Source organism: Phoca vitulina, unplaced genomic scaffold (genome assembly GCF_004348235.1).
Source record: "Phoca vitulina isolate PV1807 unplaced genomic scaffold, GSC_HSeal_1.0 scaffold32, whole genome shotgun sequence".
NCBI lineage: Eukaryota > Metazoa > Chordata > Mammalia > Carnivora > Phocidae > Phoca > Phoca vitulina.
The window spans coordinates 6,567,058-6,592,300 of NW_022589735.1; the positions used below are offsets into that span (position 1 = coordinate 6,567,058).

General features: G+C 43.7%; 1 protein-coding gene across 1 annotated transcript in view; it reads left to right on the forward strand.

The window, feature by feature from the left end:
* FSTL4 (follistatin like 4) overlaps positions 1 to 25,243 on the forward strand; it is a 394,520-nt gene that overhangs the window by 35,208 nt on the left and 334,069 nt on the right. The window contains exon 3 of the mRNA XM_032425320.1: positions 12,859 to 12,892. Within this exon, the coding sequence (XP_032281211.1) occupies positions 12,859 to 12,892 (34 nt within the window). The remainder of the gene's footprint in view (positions 1 to 12,858; positions 12,893 to 25,243) is intronic.

Here is a 25,243-nt window from a genome sequence, read left to right on the forward strand (position 1 = left end):
AGCTTTCTCCTGGTAGGAATTAATAATGTTTATCCTGTCTCTCTTTTTACATTCAGCTTTTTTGTATCTTTTTATTTATGGTATGTCTCTTATAAGCAGCATATTATTGGATTTTGTTTTATCTAGTATGTCAATCTTTGTACTGGATTATTTAGTCTCCTTTTATTTAAATGGAATTAAATCTAACACATGTTCTCTCTATTCTTTTTTTAAAATTTTATTTTATTTTGTTATCTTAGTCACCCTACATTACATCATTAGTTTTTTTTTTTTAAGATTTTATTTATTCATTTGAGACACAGAGATACAGAGAGAGAGAGAGCATGAGCAGTGGGAGAGGCAGAGGGAGAGGGAGAAGCAGACTCCCAGCTGAGCCAGGAGCCCGATGTGGGGCTCGATCCCAGGATCCTGGGATCATGACCTGAGCTGAAGGCAGGCGCTTAACCATCTGAGCCACCCAGGCACCCCTACATCATTAGTTTTTGATGTAGTATTCCATGATTCATTGTTTGCATATAACACCCAGTGCTCCATTCAGTATGTGCCCTCCTTAATACCCATCACTGAGCTAACCCATCCCCCATCCCCCTCCCCTCTAAAACCATCAGTTTGTTTCTCAGAGTCCACAGTCTCTCATGGTTCGTCTCCCCCTCTGATTTCCCCCCCTTCATTATTCCCTTCCTACTATCTTCTTTTTTTTAAACATATAATGTATTATTTGATTCAGAGGAACAGGTCTGTTATTCATCAGTCTTACACAATTCACAGCGCTCACCTTAGCACATACCCTCCCCAATGTCCATTACCCAGCCACCCCATCCCTCCCACTCCCACCACTCCAGCAACCCTCAGTTTGTTTCCTGAGATTAAGAATTCCTCATATCAGTGAGATCATATGATACCTGTCTTTCTCTGATTGACTTATTTCGCTTAGCATAATACCCTCTAGTTCCATCCACATTGTTGCAAATGGCAAGATTTCGGGGGTTTTATGGCTGCATAATATTCCATTGTATATATATACCACATCTTCCTTATCCATTCATCTGTTGATGGACATCTTGGCTCTTTCCATAGTTTGGCTATTGTGGACATTGCTGCTATAAACATTGGAGTACATGTACCCCTTCGGATCACTACATTTGTATGTTTGGGGTAAATACCCAGTAGTGCGATTGCTGGGTTGTAGGGTAGCTCTATTTTCAACTTTTTGAGGAACCACCATACTGTTTTCCAGAGTGGCTGCACCAGCTTGCATTCCCACTAACAGTGTAGGAGGGTTCCCCTTTTTCCGCATCCTCACCAACATCTGTCATTTCATGGCTTCTTAATTTTAGCCATTCTGACTGGTGTGAGGTGGTATCTCATTGAGGTTTTGATTTGGGTTTCCCTGATGCCATGCAATGTTGAGCACTTTTTCATCTGTCTGTTGGCCGTTTGGATGTCTTCTTTGGAAAAATGTCTGTTCCTGTCTTCTGCCCATTTCTTGATTGGATTATTTGTTCTTTGGGTGTTGAGTTTGATAAGTTCTTTATAGATTTTGGATACTAGCCCTTTATCTGATATGTCATTTGCAAATTTCTTCTCCCATTCTGTCAGTTGTCTTTTGGTTTTGTTGACTGTTTCCTTTGCTGTGCAAAAGCTTTTTATCTTGATGAGGTCCCAATAGTTCATTTTTGCCCTTGCTTCCCTTGCCTTTGGCGATGTTTCTAGGAAGAAGCTGCTGCGGCTGAGGTCGAGGAGGTTGCTGCCTGTGTTCTCCTCAAGGATTTTGATGGATTCCTGTCTCACATTTAGGTCTTTCATCCATTTTGAATCTATTTTTGTGTGTGGAAAATGGTCCAGTTTCATTCTTCTGCGTGTGGCTGTCCAATTTTCCCAACACCATTTGTTGAAGAGACTGTCTTTTTTCCATTGGACATTCTTTCTTGCTTTGTCGAAGATTAGTTGACCATAGAGTTGAGGGTCCATTTCTGGACTCTGTATTCTGTTCCATTGATGTATGTGTCTGTTTTTGTGCCAGTACCATACTGTCTTGATGATGACAGCTTCGTAATAGAGCTTGAAGTCCGGAATTGTGATGCCACCGGCTTTGCTTTTCTTTTTCATCATTCCTCTGGCTATTCGGGGTCTTTTCTGGTTCCATACAAATTTTAGGATTATTTGTTCCATTTCCTTGAAAAAAGTTGATGGTATTTTGATAGGGATTGCATTAAATGTGTAGATTGCTCTAGGTAGCATTGACATTTGCACAATATTTGTTCTTCCAATCCAAGCATGGAACGTTTTTCCATTTCTTTGTGTCTTCCTCAATTTCTTTCATGAGTATTCTATAGTTTTCTGAGTACAGATTCTTTGCCTCTTTGGTTAGATTTACTCCTAGGTATCTTATGGTTTTGGGTGCAATTGTAAATGGGATCAACTCCTTAATTTCTCTTTTTTTCTTTCTTGTTGTTGGTGTATAGGAATGCCACTGATTTCTGTGCATTGGTTTTATATCCTGCCACTTTACTGAATTCCTGTATGAGTTCTAGCAGTTTTGGGGTGGAGTCTTTTGGGTTTTCCACATAAAGTATCATATCATTTGCAAAAAGTGAGAGTTTGACGACTTCTTTGCCGATTCAGATATATTTTATTTATTTCTGTTGTCTGATTGCTGTGGCTAGGACTTCTCGTACTATGTTGAATAGCAGTGGTGATAGTGGACATCCCTGCTGTGTTTCTGACCTTCAGGGAAAAGCTCTCAGTTTTTCCCTATTGAGAATGATATTTGCTGTGGGTTTTTCATAGATGGCTTTTATGATATTGAGGTATATACCCTCTATCCCTACACTGTGAAGAGTTTTAATCAAGAAAGGGTGATGTACTTTGTCAAATGCCTTTTCTGCATCTATTGAGAGGATCATATGGTTGTTGTTCTTTCTTTTATTAATGTATTGTATCACACTGATTGATTTGCAGATGTTGAACCAACCTTAGAGCCCAGGAATAAATCCCACTTAGTCGTGATGACTAATCCTTTTAATGTACTGTTGGATCCTATTGGCTAGTATTTTGGTGAGAATTTTTGCATCCATGTTCATCAGGGATATTGGTCTGTAATTCTCCTTTTTGGTGGGGTCTTTGTCTGGTTTGGAGATCAAGGTAATGCTGGCCTCATTGAAAGAGTTTGGAAGTTTTCCTTCCATTTCTATTTTTTGGAACAGTTTCAAAGGAATAGGTAATAATCTTTCTTTAAATGTAGAATTCTCCTGGGAAGCCATCTGGCCCTGGGCTCTTGTTTGTTGGGAGATTTTTGATTCTGACTGCTTCAATTTCCTTAATGGTTATGGGTCTGTTCAGGTTTTCTATTTCTTCCTCGTTCAGTTTTGGTAGTTATAAATCTCTAGGAATGCATCCATTTCTTCCAGATTATCTAATTTGCTGGCATATTGTTGCTCATAATATGTTCTTATAATTGTTTGTATTTCTTTGGTGTTGGTTGTGATCTCTCCTCTTTCATTCATGATTTTATTTATTTGGGTCATTTCTCTTTTCTTTTTGATAAGTCTGGCCAGGGGTTTATCAGTCTTATTAATTCTTTCAAAGAACCAGCTCCTAGTTTCGTTGATCTGTTCTACTGTTCTTTTGGCTTCTATTTCATTGATTTCTGCTCTGATCTTTACTATTTCTCTTCTCCTGCTGGGTTTAGGCTTTATTTGCTGTTCTTTCTCTAGCTCCTTTGGTTGTAGGGTTAGGTTGTGCATTTGAGACCTTTCTTGTTTCTTGAGAAAGGCTTGTATTGCTATATACTTTCCTCTTAGGATTGCCTTTGCTGCATCCCAAAGATTTTGAACAGTTATGTTTTCATTTTCATTTGTTTCCATGAATTTTTTTAATTCTTTAATTTCCTGGTTGACCCATTCATTCTTTAGTAGGATGCTCTTTAGCCTCCATGTATTTGAGTTCTTTCTGACTTTCCTCTTGTGATCGAGTTCTAGTTTCAAAGCATTGTGGTCCGAAAATATGCAGGGAATGATCCCAGTCTTTTGGTACTGGTTGAGACCTGATTTGTGGCCTAGGATGTGGTCTATTCTGGAGAATGTTCCATGGGCACTAGAGAAGAATATGTATTCTGTTGCTTTGGGATGGAATGTTCTGAATATATCTGTGAAGTCCGTGTGGTCCAGTGTGTCATTTAAAGCCTTTATTTCCTTGGTGATCTTTTGCTTAGATGATCTGTCCATTTCAGTGAGGGGGGTGTTAAAGTCCCCTACTATTATTGTATTGTTGTCGATGTGTTTCTTTGATTTTGTTATTAATTGGCTTATATAATTGGCTGCTTCCATGTTAGGGGCATAGATATTTAAAATTGTTAGATCTTCTTGTTGGATAGACCCTTTAAGTATGATATAGTGTCCTTCCTCATCTCTTATTATAGTCTTTGGTTTAAAATCTAATTTGTCTGATAAAAGGATTGCCACCCCAGCTTTCTTTTGATGTCCACTAGCATGGTAAATGGTTTTCCACCCCCTCACTTTAAATCTGGAGATGTCTTTGGGTCTAAAAATGAGTTTCTTGCAGGCAGCATATCAGTGGGTCTTGTTTTTTTATCCAATCTGATACCCTGTGTCTTTTGATTGGGGCATTTAGCCCATTTACATTCAGGGTAACTATTGAAAGATATGAATTTAGTGCCAGTGTATTGCCTGTGACTGTTACTGTATATTGTCTCTATTCCTTTCTGGTCTATGTTACTTTTAGGCCCTCTCTTTACTTAGAGGACCCCTTTCAATATTTCTTGTAGGGCTGGGTTGGTGTTCACAAATTCTTTTGGTTTTTGTTTGTCCTAGAAGCTTTTTATCTCTCCTTCTATTTTCAATAACAGCCTAGCTGGATATAGTTTTCTTGGCTGCATATTTTCCTCATTTAGTACCCTGAATATATCATGCCAGTCCTTTTTACCCTGCCGGGTCTCTGTGGATAGGTCTGCTGCCTATCTAATGTTTCTACAATTGTAGATTACAGACCTCTTGTCCCAAGCTGCTTTCAGGATTTTCTCTTTGTCTCTGAGACTTGTAAGTTTTACTATGAGATGTCAGGGTGTTGACCTATTTTTATTGATTTTGAGGGGGGTTCTCTGTGCCTCCTGGATTTTGATGCCTGTTTTCTTCCCCAGATTAGGGAAGTTCTCTGCTATAATTTGCTTCAATATACCTTCTGCCCCTCTCTCTCTTTCTTCTTCTTCTGGGGATCCCAATAATTCTAATACTGTTTTGTCTTATGGTATCACTTATCTCTCGAATTCTGCCCTTGTGATCCAGTAGTTGTTTATCTCTCTTTTTCTCAGCTTCTTTATTCTCCATCATTTGGTCTTCTATATCACTGATTCTCTCTTATGCCTCATTTATCCTAGCAGTTAGAGCCTCCATTTTTTATTGCACCTCATTAATAGCCTCTTTGATTTGGACTTGGTTAGATTTCAGTTCTTTTATTTCTCCAGAAAAGGATTCTCTAGTATCCTCTATGCTTTTTTCAAGCCCAGCTAGTATCTTTATAATTGTCATTCTGAACTCTGGTTCCAACATCTTACTAATGTCCATATTGATTAGGTCCCTGGCAGTCGGTACTGCCTCTTGTTCTTTCTTTTGAGATGAGTTTTTCCATCTTGTCATTTTGTCCAGAGGAGAATAGATGAATGAGAGAACAAAATGCTAACAGGGTAACAACGACCCAGAAAAATATACACTAAAACAAATCAGAAGAGACCCAAAACCAGGGGGAAAAGGAAGGGAAAGAAGGAAAAAAATAAAAAAAAGAATATGATCAGGCTGGTGAATAGATCAGAGCCACACACTAGATTTTGGGTGTATTTTGGTCTGTAAGAAGAAACTGCCTCCCAGAATTTTAAAGAAAGAAAAACTTATATATGTACAAAAATAAGGGATAATGATAAAAGGATGGAATATGACTGTAAAGATGAAAATTATAAAAGATTTTATAAAAGGAATTGATAAGATAGGAAGTTGGTTGAAAAAAGAAGAGAAATTTAAAAAAAAAAAAGGGAGAGAATGTGATCAGGCAGGAGACTAGAACAAAGCCGTACACTAGAGATTTAGGGTATATTTTGGTCTGTTAGGAGAAACTGTATCCCAAAATTTTAAAGAGAGAACAACTTATATATATACAAAAAATAAGGTTAACTACAATGAAGGGATAGAATATGACTCTAAAAATGAAAATTAAAAATTTAAGAAAAAGGGATTGATAAGATGTTGGTTGAAAAAGGGAAAAAGAAAAATTCAAAAAGAATAGAAAAAGAAAAAAATAAAGAAAATTAAAAAAATTAACTTTGAAAGACTAAAGAATCATGGGAAAAAAGCCATGAATTCTATGTGCAGTTATTCCCCTAGCGCTGGAGTTCTGCCATTCTCATTGATCGGTAAACTTGGTCTTGGCTGGCTGTTCTCGCTGATCTTCTGGGGGAGGGGCCTGTTGCCGTGGTTCCCAAATGTCTTTGCCGGAGGCAGAATTGCCCCGCCCTTGCCGGTCCGGGCTAAGTAATCTGCTCGGGTTTGCTCTCGGGAGCTTTTGTTCCCTGCAAGCTTTCCGTACAGCTTTGGAGGCTGAGAGTGAAAATGGCGGCCTCCCAATCTCCGCCCTGGGGGAGCCGAGAACTCGGGGCCCCGCTCCTCAGTGCGCCCCCAGAGAAAAGCAGTCAGTCACTCCCGTCTCCCCGGTCTCCGGCCGCAATCCGTGCTCACCCGGCCTGTGACCGCGCATTTCTATCTCTGGCACCCGACCCCGGGTGGAGTCTCCAAACCCAGCAGATCTCTGCAGTGCGCTCCCGCACCTCTCTTCCCGGGGCAGGAAGGTGAGTCTCCCCTCTGCGGCTTGTTGGGTCCCTGCTGGAGGAGCAGTGGCCCGACTGTGCCGCGGATCACGGTTTATGGCAACCCCGAGCTGAGAGCCCGCGCCTCGGCTCCATCTCTGCAGCCAGCTTCCCCGCTCCAATACCTGGGAGCTCTGCCGCACTCAGGCATCCCCGGTCTTTCTGTGACCCCGAGGGTCCTGAGACCACACTGTCCCACGAGGTTCACCCCCGCTTAGCCACTGGAGCGACGTCCCTCAGCGGAGCAGACTTCTAAAAGTTCCGATTTTGTGCTCCGTGGCTCTATCACTTGCCAGAAGCGGCCGACAGAGGCCCCTCCCCCGCCGTCTATCCTCCTGAATATCGCCTCGGATTCACTTCTCCACACGTCCTACCTTCCAGAAAGTGGTCGCTTTTCTGTTCAGAGAGTTGTTGCTATTCTTTTCTTTGATCTCCTGTTGAGTTCGTAGGTGTTCAGAATGGTTTGGTAACTGTCGAGCTGAATTCCTGGGACCAGACGAAATTTAGGTCTCCTACTCCTCTGCTGTCTTGCTCCTCCCCCTATTCTCTCTATTCTTTATTCACTTTTTTCCTATCCTTTCTTGTCTTCCTTTGGATCAGTCAGGTTTTTTGTTGTCCAACTCCTTTGGTCTCATAATACTAATTTTACCACTTTCTGAACAGTAAAAAGCCATTCTGATACTTCTGTTCCATTTGACTTCCTGACCTTTTGTGATCATATTGTCATGTATTTTTCTACAAATTTTATTACCTTAAAGGGCATTATTGTTGTACTAAGCAGACAAAAGTAGATTTATTCCTTTTTAACCCTTACTGATGCTCTTTATTCCTTCTTGCAAAAATATGCATTCATCTGAAAAATTTCCTTTTGTCCAGAGTGTTCCCTTGTGTTGCTCTTAGTGGTAATCTGCGGCAGTATATTCTTTCCATTTTTGTTTATCTAGATAAATCTTTATTTTGCCCTATGTATACCCATATTTTCACTGGGGATAGAATTCTAGTTTTCAGAATTGTGAAGATTTCATTCCATTATTTGCACTTCCGTTATTGGTTCCATGATTATTTTCTCCTGCAAAGTCATCTGTGGTCTTGTTGTTGCTCTTTTATGGATGATAAGTCCTTTCCATCCACACCACCCACCCGCTGCCTAGTTTTGAGATTTTCTTTTTGTCTTTGAATATTTGACTATTTTTCTATGAGTACCTAGCATTGGTTTTCTTTGTGTTTGTCTTGCTTGGGGTTTATAGAGATTGCTAAATCTTTGGCTTGATGTTTTTCATAAATTTCAGAAAATCCCCAATTGACATCTCTTCAGATATTTATTCTGCCTAATTTCCTCTGTCTTTTCACTTTGAAACTTAAATTACATGCTTGTTGGATATTTTCCCCATGTCCTCTAATGTCTCTTATACACTGTTCTTTATTTTTCCACTCTTTATTTTCTCCTTTCAGATCTTCAGTCTGTTTATTTTCTGGTGATCTAGCTTCCAGCTTACGATTCTTCTCTTTAGTTGTGTTTAATCTTCTGTTAAATCCATCTGTTGAATTCTTTGTTGTTTAACTTTTAGTTCTGGAATTTTCACTTGATTCCTTTTTAATTGATTGTGATTTTATGATGAAATTCAGCATCTTTTATTTTCCTGAACAAATTAGTCATCATTATTCTAGAGCCTGTATTTGATAATTCTAAAGTCTGGATAAAGTGTGGGTCTCTCTGTGTTGTATTTTTAATTGGATTTTAGTCATTTGATCTCATTTCCTGCCATACCTAGTAATTGTGGTTTGGGTGTTGGACATTATGTATGAAAAATTGTGAAGCCTGTGGATAATTTTGTCTTCCAGAGAGGATTTACTTCTCTTTGTTAGACATAGAATACTGGCAGATCATCTTGATCTGCTAGGAATAGAAATTGGTGGAGAGTAAATGATCTCAACGAAAAGTCAGCTGCATTTACCAGGGCCACTTTTTTTTGGCAAGCCTAATTTTTGTCTCCCTAGCACCATGATAAGTACCAAAATCTATGCTTAGTTTTTCAGCTGATTTGAGACTAATTTTTTGCTTATTTCTCATCCTCTTGTCCTTTATATGTGCAGCTCAGACACAATTATATTAACTCAAGAGGAAGCTGGGTGCAGATTATTGGTCTCATTTCTTTCTGGTTTCCTTTTCCAGGATTTCAGACTCTTAAGTTCTCGCTGCTTTGGTAGCCGCAATTCTGGTATCTCCCAATTCAGTGAAACTTCTTTCAGCTCTAAAGCATTACTTTTTGTTTGACTTCTATGCAGAACAGCCAATGCCCTAAGGGGAAAATTAGCACCTCAGTGGACTTCTCTGCTCTCTGAATATCGACTCTTCAAGTTCTGGCTGTATTTGTTTCTCTGATATGCCTTCAAAAACTTTTTTTTTTTTTTTAATCCAACTTTTGTAGTTGTTTTTAGCAGAAGGATTGGTCTAATGCAAGTTCTTCTTTCATAGCCTGAAGTAGAAGTGTCTCTCATCTGATTTCACACTATGTCATGAATTAAGTAGAGATGTGCATAAGCTTTGTTATGTGCATAAACTTTGAAATTTGAATCCCAGCTGGTCACTGACCAATATGTGAGAACTTGGATAAGCTTAACCTTTTTGACCTTTTATTTCCTCACCTTTTAATCAATATGTGAGAAATAAAGTTGAAGAGACCTTTGAAGATCATTTAATTCCACTTAATTAAACTATTTCAGAATATAGTAAAAGGAAAACTTCTGAATTCATTATATGAAGCTGGTATCATTTTAATTCCCAAGTCTGAGGAAAAACGGCACCTAAAAATAATAGAGCAATCTCATTTATGAATATTAATGCAAAAAATATATTTAAAATAATAACAAACAGAATCCGTCAATATTTTTTAAGAAGTGCATCATGATTAAGAAATGCTTATTCCAGAAATACAGAGATAGGTGAATACCATGAATTCTACTAGAGCTAAGGAGAAAAAGAATCATGATAATCTCTCTAAATTCAGACAAAGTATTTGCTAAAATTCAACACACACTTTATTTTTTATTCAACAAATATGCATTGAGCAGCTGCTCTCTTACAGCACTGAGGATAGCACTGAAGATGCAAGAATGAAGAAGATACTGGCGCCATCCCAACTCACATTCCAGTGGAGGGAAACAGTCAATAAATAAACAAGTAGAAGGACAAACTAGAACATCCATTTATTTCAAAGACTCAATAAAATGTGCATGGATTTCATTAATGTGATAAACATACCTTGGGCCAAAAGCCAGCATTTTGTTTCCCTTTAATAGGGAAACACTAAAGTTTTCTTCTTAAAGTCAGAAATAAGACCATATGCCCATGGACACACCAAATTTCCACAACATTTAACATTAGATTGAGGAATTAGCTGAAGCAGTAAGACAAGAGGAAGACATGAGAGACCTAAGAATTAGAAAGAAAGAGATAAAATCATAGCTATTTGAAGATTACATCAGTATATAAAAGGAAACCCCAAAAGAATCAATGGAATAACTATTACAAACAATAAGAAATTTAGTCAAGTGGCTGGTTAAAAATCCATATATAAAAATCATTTGCACTCATACATACAAATAAAAAGCAGTTAGAAGATAAAATGAAAGAGAAATTCTATTTATGATAACAAAAGATATACAAAAAGGAAATATTCAGAATACATACAGGAAGGGGCGCCTGGGTGGCTCAGTCGTTAAGCGTCTGCCTTCGGCGCAGGTCATGATCCCAGGGTCCTGGGATCGAGCCCCGCATCGGGCTCCCTGCTCTGCGGGAAGCCTGCTTCTCCCTCTCCCACTCCCTCTGCTTGCGTTCCCTCTCTTGCTGTGTCTCTCTCTGTCAAATAAATAAATAAAATCTTTAAAAAAAATAAAAAAAAATAAAAAAAAAAAGAATACATACAGGAAAATTATAAAATACTCCTGAAAGAAATAAAAGTAGACTTGAACAAATGATGAAAAATACCATGTTGTTAGGTGAGAAGATACAACATTATGCAGATGTCAGCTTTCCTTAATTTCTAAGTTTTGTACAGTTGCAATAAGACATCCCTAAAGTCTTCTTCTTGAGGTGTGCAAGCTGCTATGCTGCTTATGAATTTCCCCTGCTCCAAAAATACTAGTTGCTTCCATGGATGTGGTACCAGCCCCTGCAGCAGAGAGCTGAGGAGCAGTGTGGGAGGGGCTGGCCTGGCAGCTTACATAGTTCTCATAACACTGAGTGCTCTCCATGGTCCCTCTTCTGAACCCTGACCTGGTGAGTACCCCTTCAGGAGCCAGCATTCTAGAAGCTCATTTGGTTAACTGTGCTGTGCTGATGGGCTGCAGGCCTATAGCATGTGTCTTCCATTGGTTTCCACTTGGGCTTTTGACTCATTACAGGTGGCAGTCAGAGAATGTAATTTGGGGAAGGGGGATGCACTTTTAAGTACCTCCTCAGTTTCATCCCTCGTATTGCCTTTGCTTTCTGACCCCAAAGGATGCTAGACAAGAATACTAAGGTGTGAAAGACAATGCCATTTGCTACAAAAGTGGTGGTGCTGAATGGTCTTCTTTTTCATCATGGCAAGAAGTTGGCCCAAATTAGGTATTTTATTTTCTCCTCTTTGGTTGCTAGCATGGCTTTTTCAACTTTTTCTCAGTATTAGACTTTGTATCCTAAAGTGGTTATTTATGATGAATTGTAGGTACTTTTTACTCGTTGTGAAACCACAGTATATGTTTCCAGCCTTTCCCTGCTATTACTTCTCACTGGGCCTTTTCCTGCTTCCTGCGCATACCCTGTACTCTCCTCTCACCCTGCCTTTTCTTAAGCCTTTCTCTCTTCCTGGTGTACGCTCCCTCCCTTACTCCTGTCTGAAAGCCTGCCCATTCTTCAGTGCTTTTTCAGAGGTTCTTTTAAAAACCCTTTTCTTTATGTATCCGCCTGAATATGAATATACTGGTATTTTTCAAGGTAAAACTACCCCTTTACTTCTCAGTAATTTGTGTTTGTTCTGTAGCCTCCTGTTCAACTATGAATGTTTTCTTTTTTCTTTTTTTCAGCTATGAATGTTTTCAATGTAGGAATTCTGTCTGTTTTGCTTATATAACTTCTCAAACACTTTGCTTATTGCCCTACACAAGCAGGAAGATGGAATTGAATTTAAAAAAAAATACCCTAGGGCTTAATTTAGTCCAATGGCAGGGACTGGCTGTCCAAGTTGTCTGTAAGATCCCACCCTTTAGAAACTACTGAGTTGAGTACAGTCAATCACCAGATCATGCCAATGACCCACTCAGGAGCAATGGTGGTCTTCATTATGGCACCACAAATCATAACCTGCTGCAGGTCAGATAATTCTGACTCCTGACTGCTTGTGTTTTTTCCAAGCACTATAGCACCTACAGTCTAGGTGGAAGATGTGGTATCAGTCGGGGCCAGGGTCTTCCTTAACACTTGGTACCAGTCCAGATTCCACATGAGGAAGACCATGAGAGTTGTCTCTGTTCGTTAAAAACTGAATGATTGGGGCACCTGGGTGGCACAGTCATTGAAGTGTCCGACTCTTGATTTCGGCTCAGGTCATGATCTCAGGGTTGTGAGATCGAGTCCCGAGTCAGGCTCCCTACCAGGCATGGAGCCTGCTTAAGATTCTCTTTCTCCCTTTCCCTCTGGCCCTCCCCACCTCACTCTCTTAAAAAAAAAAACAAACAACTTGAATGATTAATAATATATTTTTTGATTAAGCCCCCAAAGCAACAAGTTTTTTAATCTTTACTGGTGTGTGTGTGTGTGTGTGTGTGTGTGTGTGTGTGTGTGTGTGTGTGTTGGGCCTTTAGTAGACCCAACATTGCTGAATGTCATGTTCTTATGAAAGTGTTCATCTTTTTTGTGAATAAATGGCTAGCAGAGGTGAGATATTTGCAAGTATCTGTACATATGAATTATTCTTCAAAAACCCAAAGTCTTTCTTTTCTTGCAGGAGTCCAGAAGCTTTGAAGTCACAAGAAGAGAAGGTAGGGAAAATGCGTTCATATCCATTTCATTCTCAGTGTTGACATTTTGGAAGTAGTTTGTTGAAGCTAAGATGAACTTCAGACTGTAGGCAGCCTTTTCTTTGAAATTTCATGTGGCCTTTTCTGGGTGCTGACTATTAGGTACTTGCCTCGAAGGACTGTAAGAATTGAAAGCCAGGACTGCTTGAGAGAACTATGTCTTCTACTTTTGACTACCCGAAGTGAGGTCTGGGGACCTCACTTCTTCATGATCATGTTTGTGGTCTTGAGAGAAGCCTCATTTATTAGTGGAGTTTGAAGTAATTATTTGGTTTCATCCAGCAAAAACAACATCAATAAAAAATGGTTTATGATTTGAAGTATTTCAATAACTGGGAGAAGATGCCACTGTGAAAAATATTTGTGATTAGATTTTTACAGCTTTGGCTAAGCTGAAATAGAAATAACCAGTTAATGTCCCTTTTGCAACAATTCCATTATGTTCATTTTCCCCGCCGGTTCCTCTAGCACATTTGTTTTTCGGTTTCTGAGGTAAGTATGCATGGGTGGCGATTTCTGAAACCTTTCCTTAGAAATTGAAGTTTCCCTTACTTTCAGCAATACCTACTGTCGAATAAGATGTCTTTTCTTTGGTTTGGGGATTCTTTGCGAATCATCTCTTTATTGCAGGACTAGGAGGAGGAAGTCGGGAATCAAAGTGAGTTCTTGGTCTAGGGTCCGGCCTTTGGTTTCAGCCTTAATGACAAACTTCTCTGTAGCGTCGTCTCCAGAAAGAGTGGCGTTCTAAAGGTGTGAGCAAATTCCACATTGACCTCTAAATGTAATACATCCTTGGCTCCTGATTAATTCTTCTTTTAAGCACCGCAATGAAAGACCTAGAGTAGCCATGTTATCAAATTATGTTTCTAGAGCTTGGAGACCTAAGCCTTGCATACTGTTTGTATTGCTAAACCAATCCCCTTGGTTGTTTGCTGCTACCCATGGGGCTGAAACCCTGGGTTCAGAGGAGCTGCGTATCTGGCTTTAGGATAAACTCTGTGGTTTCCATTCCCATTTGCCATTGTCTCTGGTTTTGGGCTCAGCATCTCCTGAACTGCATCTGTAGGGTAAGCTGCATTGTGTCGATCTCAAAACCAAATGAAATTGGATGGATATGGGTAGAGCCAGGAGGCTATGTTTCTTATTGATGACTGTGTAAATTGGAAAGAAATAGCCTTAAGCAGAAAAGTCAGCATGAAATTTGGTTTTGAGTATTATTTAATTCATGTCAGTAGCCCCGAGAATGAATGTTTAGAATTAATTTGCGTTATGGAATCATATATAAACCTAACCTATGGAATCACATATAAACCTATGGAAAGGTCTCTAAATAGTAAGGCTGGGGTCTGAGAGAATCATGTGTATTTTTGCTCAGAGACCTTAAAAGGCTGGATTGGACCTCCGGCTCCAAATCTACTGAAGACTGACATTGTTGGAGGATGAGCAAAGGTGTGGTTGAGTTATGCTCTGCTCACCCATAACCTTCTCCTCTTTGGAAGTAGCAGCTCTCACAACTGGCTGACTGGGAGTGCATGCTTTGAGTTTGTACCAGCAAATTTGTGCTGACAGCCCATAAACTTTTTCCCCCCGCATTGTGAACTGATGTCTTTCTTGCTTATTTCTGTCAAAGTTGAGTGTTTGAGAGTTCCTGAAATAGCTTAGTGCCTTAATGTCAGTGCTTATAACATGGCAAGAAGGAAGGAAGGAGGAGTGGGACCTTACAGGTTGGTTCCAAGTATTTTCAGGCCTGAGAATTCACTTGCTTGAATGGCCAGGTTGTTAATCTTCTCCAGAAGAGTGTACAAGTGTAAAAATAATAGAAATGCTCTAAATATTTCAATAAACGATTATTCCTACAGACAAAAATAAGACATTATTGTCTCTCAACAAACACTTAGGGTTATTTTACAGTTGGAAATGAAAGAGGAGCAAATAAGTAACACTGAATTTTTCTGCGCAGTTTACCAGGCCCAGGAGATTTTGGAGAGGTCTGGAGGAGGTAGCCTCTGGGTCCCACAATCCAAGATGTCTTCCTGTTTTTTGTTTTCATACTACATCTGACTGAGGAGTAGCTTCTGTATCCCAGGTTCAGTGGTACAAATGGATGACCAGCCACAAGTTCATACTACGTGACTTTTGGAAAGTGTTGACTAAGTCTGTGAAATGAGAAGTGAGAGGGACTAAAATTAACAGTGGGAATGGAGTCCAGGATAAATCACAGTGGGGTTGGAGATTGTAAGGGTGACTCGAATGTACTCTGTGCCTTGGACCTGCTCTCTGCCTTATTTCCAGCCTTGGATCTAGTTTTGTCATGATTCACAGATTGTGGCCCACTTTCTTGTCCCTAGCTTTAATCATACTGTTCATGTATCCTGAATGCTCTTTGTCCCTAATCTTTATTAAATGCCACCTCTCCCTCATACCTCCCAATTCTTTCTTAACGTGTTTAGCTTACCCTACCTTATTTTGGAGTTAAGGCATCCTATCAGGTAATTTCCTAAGAACAGAGAACCTCCCCTCATTCATTCCAGATTCTTCATGGCCCTAGTCCAAGGCTCTAGTTGCTCAACAATTGTTTTCTGAATTGAGTGCAAGCTACGCATTGCTAAATGTGGTTTGTCTTTTTACTCTGATTCTGTTCCAGTGATAGACAAGTGAGGCACTGAGTGCCTTGGCTCTAGAAAGGCGCTTTTTAAGGAGTGTTCTGTGGATATCCATTGGATATTCCTAACTGATCGAAGTGCTCCATGTTCAGAGAAGCTTCATGTGTCCCCCCGAAAGATATGTTGATATCCCAATGCAGAACCTGTGAATGTGACCTTATTTGGAAATCATGTCTTGGCAGATGTGTAATCAAGTTAAGATGAGATTATCCAGGTTTTTAGGAGGGGCTGTAATCCAATAAGTAATAGCAGAAGAGAACACAGGAGAGCGGAGAGCACCCTGTGATGATGGAGTAGAGAGGGGAGTGATGGATCTATGAGCCAGGGAATGCCAGCATCCCTGGCAACCACCAGAAGCTAGGAAGAATCCTCTAAAGCCCTCAGAGGGAGCATGACTCTGCCAACAGCTTGATTTCTGACCCCTGACCTCTGACCTCCAGAACTGTGAGAAAATAAATTTCTCTTGTTTTAAACCACCCAGTTTGTGGAACTTTATTGTAGCAGCCCTAGGAAAATGATACACTTGGCCGATGCTGGACTCAATATTGAGCTAGTTGTTGAGACTTCTACTGTAGAACCCCTTAGACCTTTAAGATGCTAAATATGACTCTCAAAAGGGGGTGTAATATGCAGCATTTTCCAAATTTAGTTTCCCATGGCATCTTAATTTTGTTGTGTTTGATCATCTCGAGGCTGGCATTCCATGCAGTGTCCTTTGCAAGTCCTGCTCTAGAGAGTTCAGGCAGAGGGAGTGCTCCCTCAGTGCTCAGGATGAGCCTATGACTCGGTACCAGTAACTTCCAAGGGCTTTGCATGGACAGAATGGTGACGTGGTGATAATGAGAATAACTTCTCAGTTCTCGAGTTTTCAGAGAGCATTTACATTCTTTCCCTCCTGTGACCCTCAGCAACCCATGACAGGAGGAGAGCAGAGAGCACCTTACACATGAGACTCCTTCCTTCCTTCCCATGCTGATTTGTGGGAACAAGGACTCCCTCTGGACCAATGTCCCTTTCGTGCACTGATCCTCTCTTGTGTACGTTCTTCTGCACGTTCATGCCCACTGCCAAGGCTAGAGAGCTAAGAGGGACTCTTGGAAGAAAACTGTCTAGGGGTCATTTGATTCCAAGTTAGATTAGGGCTAGGGCTCTCAGGGGAACCTGGAGGGAAATATGTCATACCAGTAGGTGTGGCAGGACTGCAGGACTGGTAGGAAGCCTTCTGGGAGGGGCACGTGCCTGCCCAGCTGACCAAGCCCTTCTTCCCTCAGTGCAGTCCTATGTTGTCCTTGTGCCCTGGGGGCACTTGTGCTAGCTGCGTGGGGAAGGAGAGATGGTTGCATCTTCATCTGCTTTCCGTTGCATGCGTTTTTATACCTCCCTCTAGACATCTTCAATTTAATTTCAACTTTTTCTAAGGCTTCAGCCAAAGATGCCAACCTTACCTCTCCAAGACACTCCCGTGTCCACTCTGAGGGCTGGTGCTGATTGTGGCTGCCAGAATTCATCTGCTCAAACCAGTCCTTTTCTCTAACTGATTCCATCACCCTGAATTACAGCCATGAGAGAACACTTGAGTGAGCTGAGGAAGTGGCCAGGATAATTCAGCCCTTGTCAGCCATCTCTTAGGAACATGGGGTGCGCTAGGAACTATTCCAGATGTCTGCAATTGCGTTATGATTAGAGGCTGTGAGCTTTGGGGTGGGTACCGATGTCCTATTGCATGATCCACCCTCCCAGGGACGGCTCACTCACACGTTCTAGTCCAGACCAGCCTGGCCTGGCTTCTGGCAGGATGTGAGGGAGACCTGAGAGCGGGAATGCTGCTGTCTTCCCAGAAAAAGAATGAGGGAGTGACAGTCACACAGCCAGGGTAGCTCTGACTCCTTAGCAAACCTACTAAACAAACACGACCTGCCAGTCCCTCGCGGTGTGACTAGAGCCTCCCTTTCTGAAAACCTTTGGAATTAGCCCTTAATTGGCAGCTGCCTCTCATAGCCCCTTTATAGTTCTCTGCATCTGGGTGAACTTCGGCTATCAAGAATTGCATTCTGTTTACCATTAATTCTGATTTTGTTTAGCAGATGTCTTCTGGCTCTCTCAGTTGCCTGCATAATCTGTCTTGGTATAATGTGAAGTGGCTGACTCCCTTCCATAAAGCAGATGAATAAACTCTTAGCTTCTTTTGAGGTAACTTCTTTAATGGCTGCCGAGGCAGGGGATTTAGAAGGGAGCCGTCCACATTTGGCACTGCCCGGGGTGGTAGGTCCTTTCAGATCAAGACTGCCATGTGGACGAAGGGATGACGTTTCCTTCCCCATTCCACCCTCACTCACTCAGTACAGGGGAGCTTGCTGGTTCTCTCCTACAGTCCCTGGGCCTCAAAAAGGTAAGAGTGACATCTGTCTCTTTCTACTTCTAGCGCCACAGAAATTGGCTCTTTCTGGGTAGTGCTGCCATTTTTCAGCTGCTGGAAAACTGTATTGTACCTGCTTGCCCCAGCTTGAGTGGGAAGTGGATGGCACAGCTGGCTGGTGTGTTCTGGTTGAAAACAGCGCTCTGCTACCCAGTTGTGATCATGACCGATGGGCAGGCAGTAGAATCCTCCCTCCCTATGTACTCACAGGGTGACTTTGGGGATGTTTCTCAATCTTATTGGGAAAAAAGGGGGCATTGTAATAGTACAGACCATTAGTCCCGACCCTGGATTACAGTCAGCAAGCCAGTTCGCCCTGGCTAAAGCAGGAAAGTCTCGTGAAACTTGAGAATCCAAGGGTGGCCCTGGCTGCAAGCACAGCTGATGGAAGCCTCCTGCCTCTCTTTCCCTCTCTTGGCCTGTCGACCTCTCCTGTGCAGCCTTGCAGGATGGCTGCAAGCTGTCCCAGTTCGTCCTGACTGCTCACCAGCCCAGAGGGTACAACTGTTTCCTTCAGAATGACCCCACACCTGTCCCAGCAAGGACTCTGATTGGCCAGGTTTTGTATCAGGACTTAAGCCCTGAGCCGGTCACTGTGGCAGGGAGGGGATGGAACACTGTGATTGGCCAGGGCCATCACGTGGTCTCTTGGGGGTTTGTAAAATCACCTTCACTCAAATGGCAGGGAATGGGGACAGATTTGGTCCTCAGAGGAAGGATGCTGAGCAGCATGCTGTCATTGCCCCTCATGGCCTCATGGAGATGTGGCGGGGAGAGCTTGGGTGTGGAGAGCCCTCGGCCCAGCATGAGCAGAAGCATCAGTGCCTGGTGGCCTTGGTAGTCTCCATTATGGTTCTTCCCATCTTGCATGTGTAGATCTGGCCTTAGACCTAGAGTGAGGAATGTCTCAGGTCATCAAGTGACCTGGTGACCAGGGTCCACCAGAATTGTCCTGAGCATCATAGTTACCAACCCTTCAATTACTCCATCGGAATAAAGCTCAGGGAGTGAAGACAAGGGCCTCTGCCAAGGATCATGCACAGCATTAGCCAGAGGAGTCTCAGGCTGTGCGTCACCCCAAGCTTCTGTTCCCGAGCCCCCCCCCCGAGATAATTCTGAGTGCCTGGGCCTAGAATGATTGGTGGTGGACTGAGACAGCCTGAGTGAGCCTGAGTTCTCATTCCTGTCCCTGCACATGATCATCCTTGATCAAAGGTCCACCAGGCTCTGGGTGAGCGACTGTCCCCTGCTAGTGCCTGGGCCGTTTCGGCTGTCCCCAGTGATTCGGAAGCAGAAGGACCTTGCTGGCTACAGCTCAGGGCTGACGATGGGCAGCTGCTCGTGCTGCCGTTGGAACCACACGTGTGTGACTTGTCGCCCAGAGCCTTGGCACCACAGGACTCAGTGTGGGCGGTCAGGGCCCGAGCGAGGGGCAGCTCTCATGCCGCTGTGTAGGGCGAGCCCTGGGAGAGCAGGGAGCGGGGCCCTTCTCTCTGGCCTCCTGTGCTCTTCATACACAGCAAGCCCTGAAGAAGCCTTAGACACCTGGTACCTCCCACTCGATGTGACATCGCCACTTCTCATAAAGCAAAATCACAGGTATAGGGGCTCCCGGCTTGTTTGGCTCTGGATCCCACAGCTCCAGGACCCCCCATCCTTACTGCTGTGCTGCTTCTTCTCACCAGCGTCCTTGGAAAGCTCACTCTCCTTAACGAGCGTCCTCAGAGAGCCGCTGTGCTCTTTATAGGGACTTGTGGGTCCCTCTGCTAACAGGTGCTGACAAGCTGCTGGTGCAGGTGAGCTAGATCTCTGGTTGCGATGGCAAACTGTAGGGCCTCCGTAGGTCTGGGCAGGGCAGGGAACCCCTGTGCACCGAGCTGTGCTTGTCACGGAGTCTCCTCAGGGTTGTGACTGCACACTTGGAGTAAGGTCCCTATCTGGAACTTGTGGGGAAGAGTTGTGTAGTCTAAGAAGTCATTACACCCAAAGGGTGCCAACCACGGCCAATGTAGAGGGACAATGAGGTGAGCCCTTCACGAGACAGCCCTGCCCTGCAGCAGGCTGAGCTGGCCCACCATGGCCCGGAGAGGGGGTGACAGCACTCCCGTGAGGCCTGCTGAGGCCTGTCCCTGCCCTGGGGGCTCGCCTCTCTTCTCCGAGGCCCCACAGTGAAGGTTGACATTGGCATCTTCGTCCATCACCCGGTCCATCAGCCAGGAGGGTGTTTCTGCTTTTCAGGAAGCCTTGAAATTGTCTTCTCCATATAAACACTGAAGCTCTTTTCAAACTTGCTAAGCCATTTGCCCTAGCAATATTCATGTGCTATCAGTAAGCCTCTGGGGTTAATTATCTGTGACTTAAAAGGCATTTGTTTCTGTCTCTTTTGTCTCATTGCTGCTGAGCAGTCTTTCTTTATTAGGAAATGAGGTACAGAGTCCAACTGACCATTATGTTCTAATTCTCTTCTTGTCATGAGAATTAATTCATCTTTTTAAAACTCTCTTTAAAACAACAACAACAACAACAAACCTGCCGTCCTATTTTCAGATAGTGTTGTTCTCTTAACAAATGTTTAATCTCTCTACTCCAGTGGGAACAGAGCCAAAGCTAGAAATAATCTGCAGGGTGAGACATCTCATCAAAATGAGTGAGGCCTGCTGGTGCTCTCTCTTCTGGTCCCACTCGCTTTGGGGAGCTCCCTGCTGCCCAGCTGTTGGTCTGTTGGTCTCCTGGGGCTGCAGTGAGGGCTTTCATGTGCACCCTCGGGTGTACGTGCTGTGCTCAGTGAATGAGCCACAGCGCCCGGGGGGGGGGCGCTTGCAGATCAGGCAGGCAGGGTCAGATCCCGTGCATGGCAGCCCACCCCAGGCTTCTCTGCACACTCTACCACTTGCCACTGGATTCCAAGAAATGCTTCAGGGTCTGCATGTAGAAAATTTTTTGCAAAATGTTGACTGTCGCATGAGGGAAGATTATTAGCTGGCCTTGTGCTCTCCAGGAAGTCAGAGAACGTGTGCCACAGAAATGAGCAGCTTCTGACTGGCCTCTGTCTCCGTGGGAGCCAGACAGTGACCCGTAGCCTTTGGGGGCTCAGGGGCAGTCAACAGAGGGAGGGTCTGAGTGCAGTCAGCATGGTCGAATGGTGCCTGCTACGGTTCACCTGAGCATGTAGGCTGGCCATTGCCCACCCGTCTTAGTCTCTGGAAGCCTCTGGGGAGTTCTCAGCTCAGCTACCATGTCACCCCTGCAGTGTTTCTGAAGCAGCGTCCGAGAGCCTCGTTTGATAATTACTACTTCCCAAGGAGAAATAGCTCCTGTGGAAAGTAAGTTCCATTCTTAGGGTTTCTCGAGGGTTTATTGGATGCCAATGGAAGTTTCCTTGGGTGGATTGGAGTTTACTGGGTGTGTAGTGATGACAGGGTGTGGTCCCTGCTCTTACAGAGCACACACATCAATGAATGTGTCAGCTGAGGAGATGTACAAGTGTCCTTTAGACAGAAAGGCCACCTGGGTGTGCTGGCCCCCTGGCCAGGCATCTCACAGATGGGCCAACAACCAAGTGTGAAAGCGTTTGCTCAGTGTAGACCAGTATGGGAGCCCCAGAGAACAACTCACCGAATGTTTTGGTAGAGGTGAAGTCTCAGGGTCTTTTCTCCAGAGGATGGCTATATTGACAAAGGGTCTCCTTTGGACTTTTAATGGTGTACCCTGTCAGTGGGGACATGTGGTTGCAAACAGCAAAACTCAACCCAACCAACTCAAACACATAGAGGACCTTATTGGCTTATGTAACTGGGTAGTCGGGAAGGGGGTGAAGGGGTGAGGGTGCTGGCTTCAGGCATGCTTGGGATAGGGCACGGGACCTGGTTGCTCTCTTCACCCCCTTCTAGTTGATTCCCCTACATGGTAAGTCCATTCTCCCCACATATGACTCCACATCCTATGGAAGAGAGAGAGCCTCTGATCTGATATTTCCTGCAGCACTGCTAAGGTCCCCTCGGGTGGAACGAGCTGGGGTCATGTGCCCCCGCCTGAATCCGTGATAAGCCCGTTGGGCTGCTTCGTGTTCCTGGGCTCTGCACAAGTCACAGGCCAAGCCCCGCAGTCAAGGTGGCATGGGGGGGGTAGGTGGATCCCCTAAGGACAACTGGGGCTCTGCCCAGTTAGGACACATGAATGCGGGAAGGTAAAAAAGGTCCACTGTGCGTATTAGCTGTTACCCGGAGATTCCACATCTGAGTGTCTACCCCAGTATCTACTCCCAAGGGATTCTCCCCTGAAGGTGACTTTAGTGCTTGGCTCCGTAAAGCTTCTTACAAGCTTTATTTTCCATTTTTCATTAGAGATCCTGTTCTCTTTTGGGAAGGAGGTTGGGGGGCACTCACTGTGCTGGCCTGTTTGTCAATGGCATTGTGGCAGGGTGCGGGCCACAGACGGAGATGGGGGACCTGGGCTTCACGTACAAAGAGATCTCTCATTCAGGAGCCAGCTTTCACTAAAGCTTCTCAATTGTCCACACATTAATTTAGGGTCAAAGCCTTACTTCACTGCTTTCATATAAATTCCCTAGATTGGAAGAGTTCTTAATGGACACCTTTTCACGTCCAGTCTTTCCCTTAATTCTCATGAGCACCTTCTGGCATTGTAGTTGTATTCTGTAAATAGAAAAAGAGGGAGGAATCCTTTGAACTCTGTAGGAAATTAACCAAATAATTTAAATGGGCTCAACTGAGGTCTGTCAGGAAAGCACATTCTCCGTGGAGATGCAGCATTGTTTGTCCAATGGTGATTGAAATGTTCATATTTACAAACGTGGAGTCATCATTCTGCAATTGAGATGCCTGTGGGGTCCGGCCAGCCAGGGAGAAACAGGGACCTTCCACGTTCAGAAGAAATATGCCTTAAAGAAAAAAAAAAATCACAGGTCTGGAAAATGAGTTGTCAGAGTAAAAATACATTTCAGTCTGTTTGTTTTACTAATTTTAGCAGTTATTTGCTCTCTTTTTTTGCTGGAAGCAGCATTCCCATCCAGCTGCTTGGTTGCTGCATTTGAATTTTTATCATTTGAGTCGCTGCCTATTTGGACACAAAATGGGAGTCCTGTGGCTAAGAGGGGACGTTTATCTGATAGGGTCAGATCTAATCTCATGCTTAGAAACTTCAGGTGAAAATAAAATGAGGTGTTTTTTTTTTTAAGACCGTGGTTGTGTAAAGCTGTGCTAGCAAATCCCTTTCCCGCTCTATACAGAATTTAGAATAATAGCATCTTCTACTTGGATAGTGTTAGCAGGCTGCTTTTTGCTCTCAAAGAGCTTTGTCATTTGTCCTCTCATGTCCTCATTCATGAAAACCTTCAAGTCAGGTAGAAGGAGGATATTAGCATGGGTGTCTGACAGATGAGGAAACTGATCCTCAGAGGTGGCCAGGGGTGTGTCCCAGGTCCCACAGCCTGTCGGGGTCGGGCTAGAGATGATAACCCTCAGTCGGAGCTCCTCCCTCCCGCCGCGCTTCCTCTCTCAATGTGAGCTTACAGCAGGAGTTTTCAAATTAAAACCCAGTGCAAAAGTACAGAGTTTTTAGTCCTGTTTTGGTTCTTTTAAAAATAAATTATTATAAAGACAACTTTTCTCATCCATCAATGTAATGATCCCGTACCATAGGGATTCAGAATATTCAAAATGTGTGTGGGGGAAATGGTAAAAGTTAATCATTTCCACAGTACCTGTCTGTGGTGAGGTTTAATTATCACTTGACATATTTCATGGTTTAAAATGATGACAGTTTAAAATAGAGCCAGAGAAAACCAGAAAATACATTCATTACCTTGTGTCGGGGACCCCCAAATGCAGATGTTCCCCAGACAGACAGTTCTGCAGCATTTTCTCTTAGCTACAGAGGTCCCAGGAATTGAAATCCAAACCAAGAATTCCATCCTGACTCTGCTGTCACCACCTGGAGGGAACTTGGGTGAAAGCTGGCAGCCTGGTTGGATCCTCACACCCCGGTCCAGATGCTCACCTCCTCGACACCCTCCTGCATCCGGATCTCTCATGGCCTTCTGCAGCACTGCTAATGAACAAGATAACTCATGGTGAAGTGGACTCTGAATGAATGAATGCAAGCTACTGAAACTACAAGGGCCATGAGTCTCTTAGGGAATTGCATGCCTTCCCAAGATGAGAAGGCTGAGAAGCAGCTTCTGGTTGTGGTTGTGGTTGGGCTAGTTGTTTCATAAGCTCAGCCCTGGCTGTCTGTTTAGGAAATAATTGAATAATTGTTTCTTTCCTGTGAGATTCTGGAAGAGGAGCTGTCCAAGAGCAGACCTGTCTGTCCAGATTTCAATATCAGTTTGGAGAGTCCCGGGAGAGGGAGCAGATGAAGCCATCTCAGAAATGCAAATGCTGTTTGACGTCTGTTAGCTCGATGCTTATCCATAGCTGACAGGCAGATCCATGAAGATGCCAGTGTCACGGGTCAGGACGGTCAGAATGTAGTGAGGGCCGTGCTGCCGCTGCCCGAGCCCTGAGCCCCAGGGCGATGATCTGAGAGCTCTCTGGGTGCGCCTAGCACTCTGGCCTGGGCACCGCCCCATCCCTGTGCCTCGTTCTCTGGTTTCCAGGGCCAGGCCCCCAGCCAGCCTTCATGGCTGCACCCCCGCCACTGAGCAGCCTGCCCGAACGCTCTGCCTGCTGGTCGTGCCCTCCTTGTGAAGTCCGGCCTGCTTCTTGGCACTGCCCTTCACGGAATCATCCTAGTGATCCACCCGCAGATCTGGAAGGTCCCTGTGGGATTCCTCATTTTTACAGCTGAAGACACAGGCTTGACCAGGTGAAGTGACTGGTCTGAAGCCCCATGGCGAGTGGGTAGCAGCGGTGGGGCGCGAGGAACGAGCAGGGTTCATAAAGCTCCAGGCTCTCCGCAGTTGGATTTCCTTGGTACCTTCCCTTTCATCCCATCCTTGGGGCCGTGTTTTCCCTTCTCTCGAGGGAGGCACAGTGTCTAGCATTGCCCTAGATGCTCAGCCAGCATTTCCTAGTGATGGGTATTCTGGCTGAGTTTTCTGGTTAAATTCTTTGCTGTGACGGTTGCTTAAAATACTTCTCCATATGTTGTTTTCCTGTTGGGAGGAAGGGACCAAGCGGGAGGGGGCACATTGTGACCAATGTCATCATTAAAGCCCCACCATAAACTTTGCTGAGTTAACTTATTTCAACCCTCTCCATCGTCCAGTGT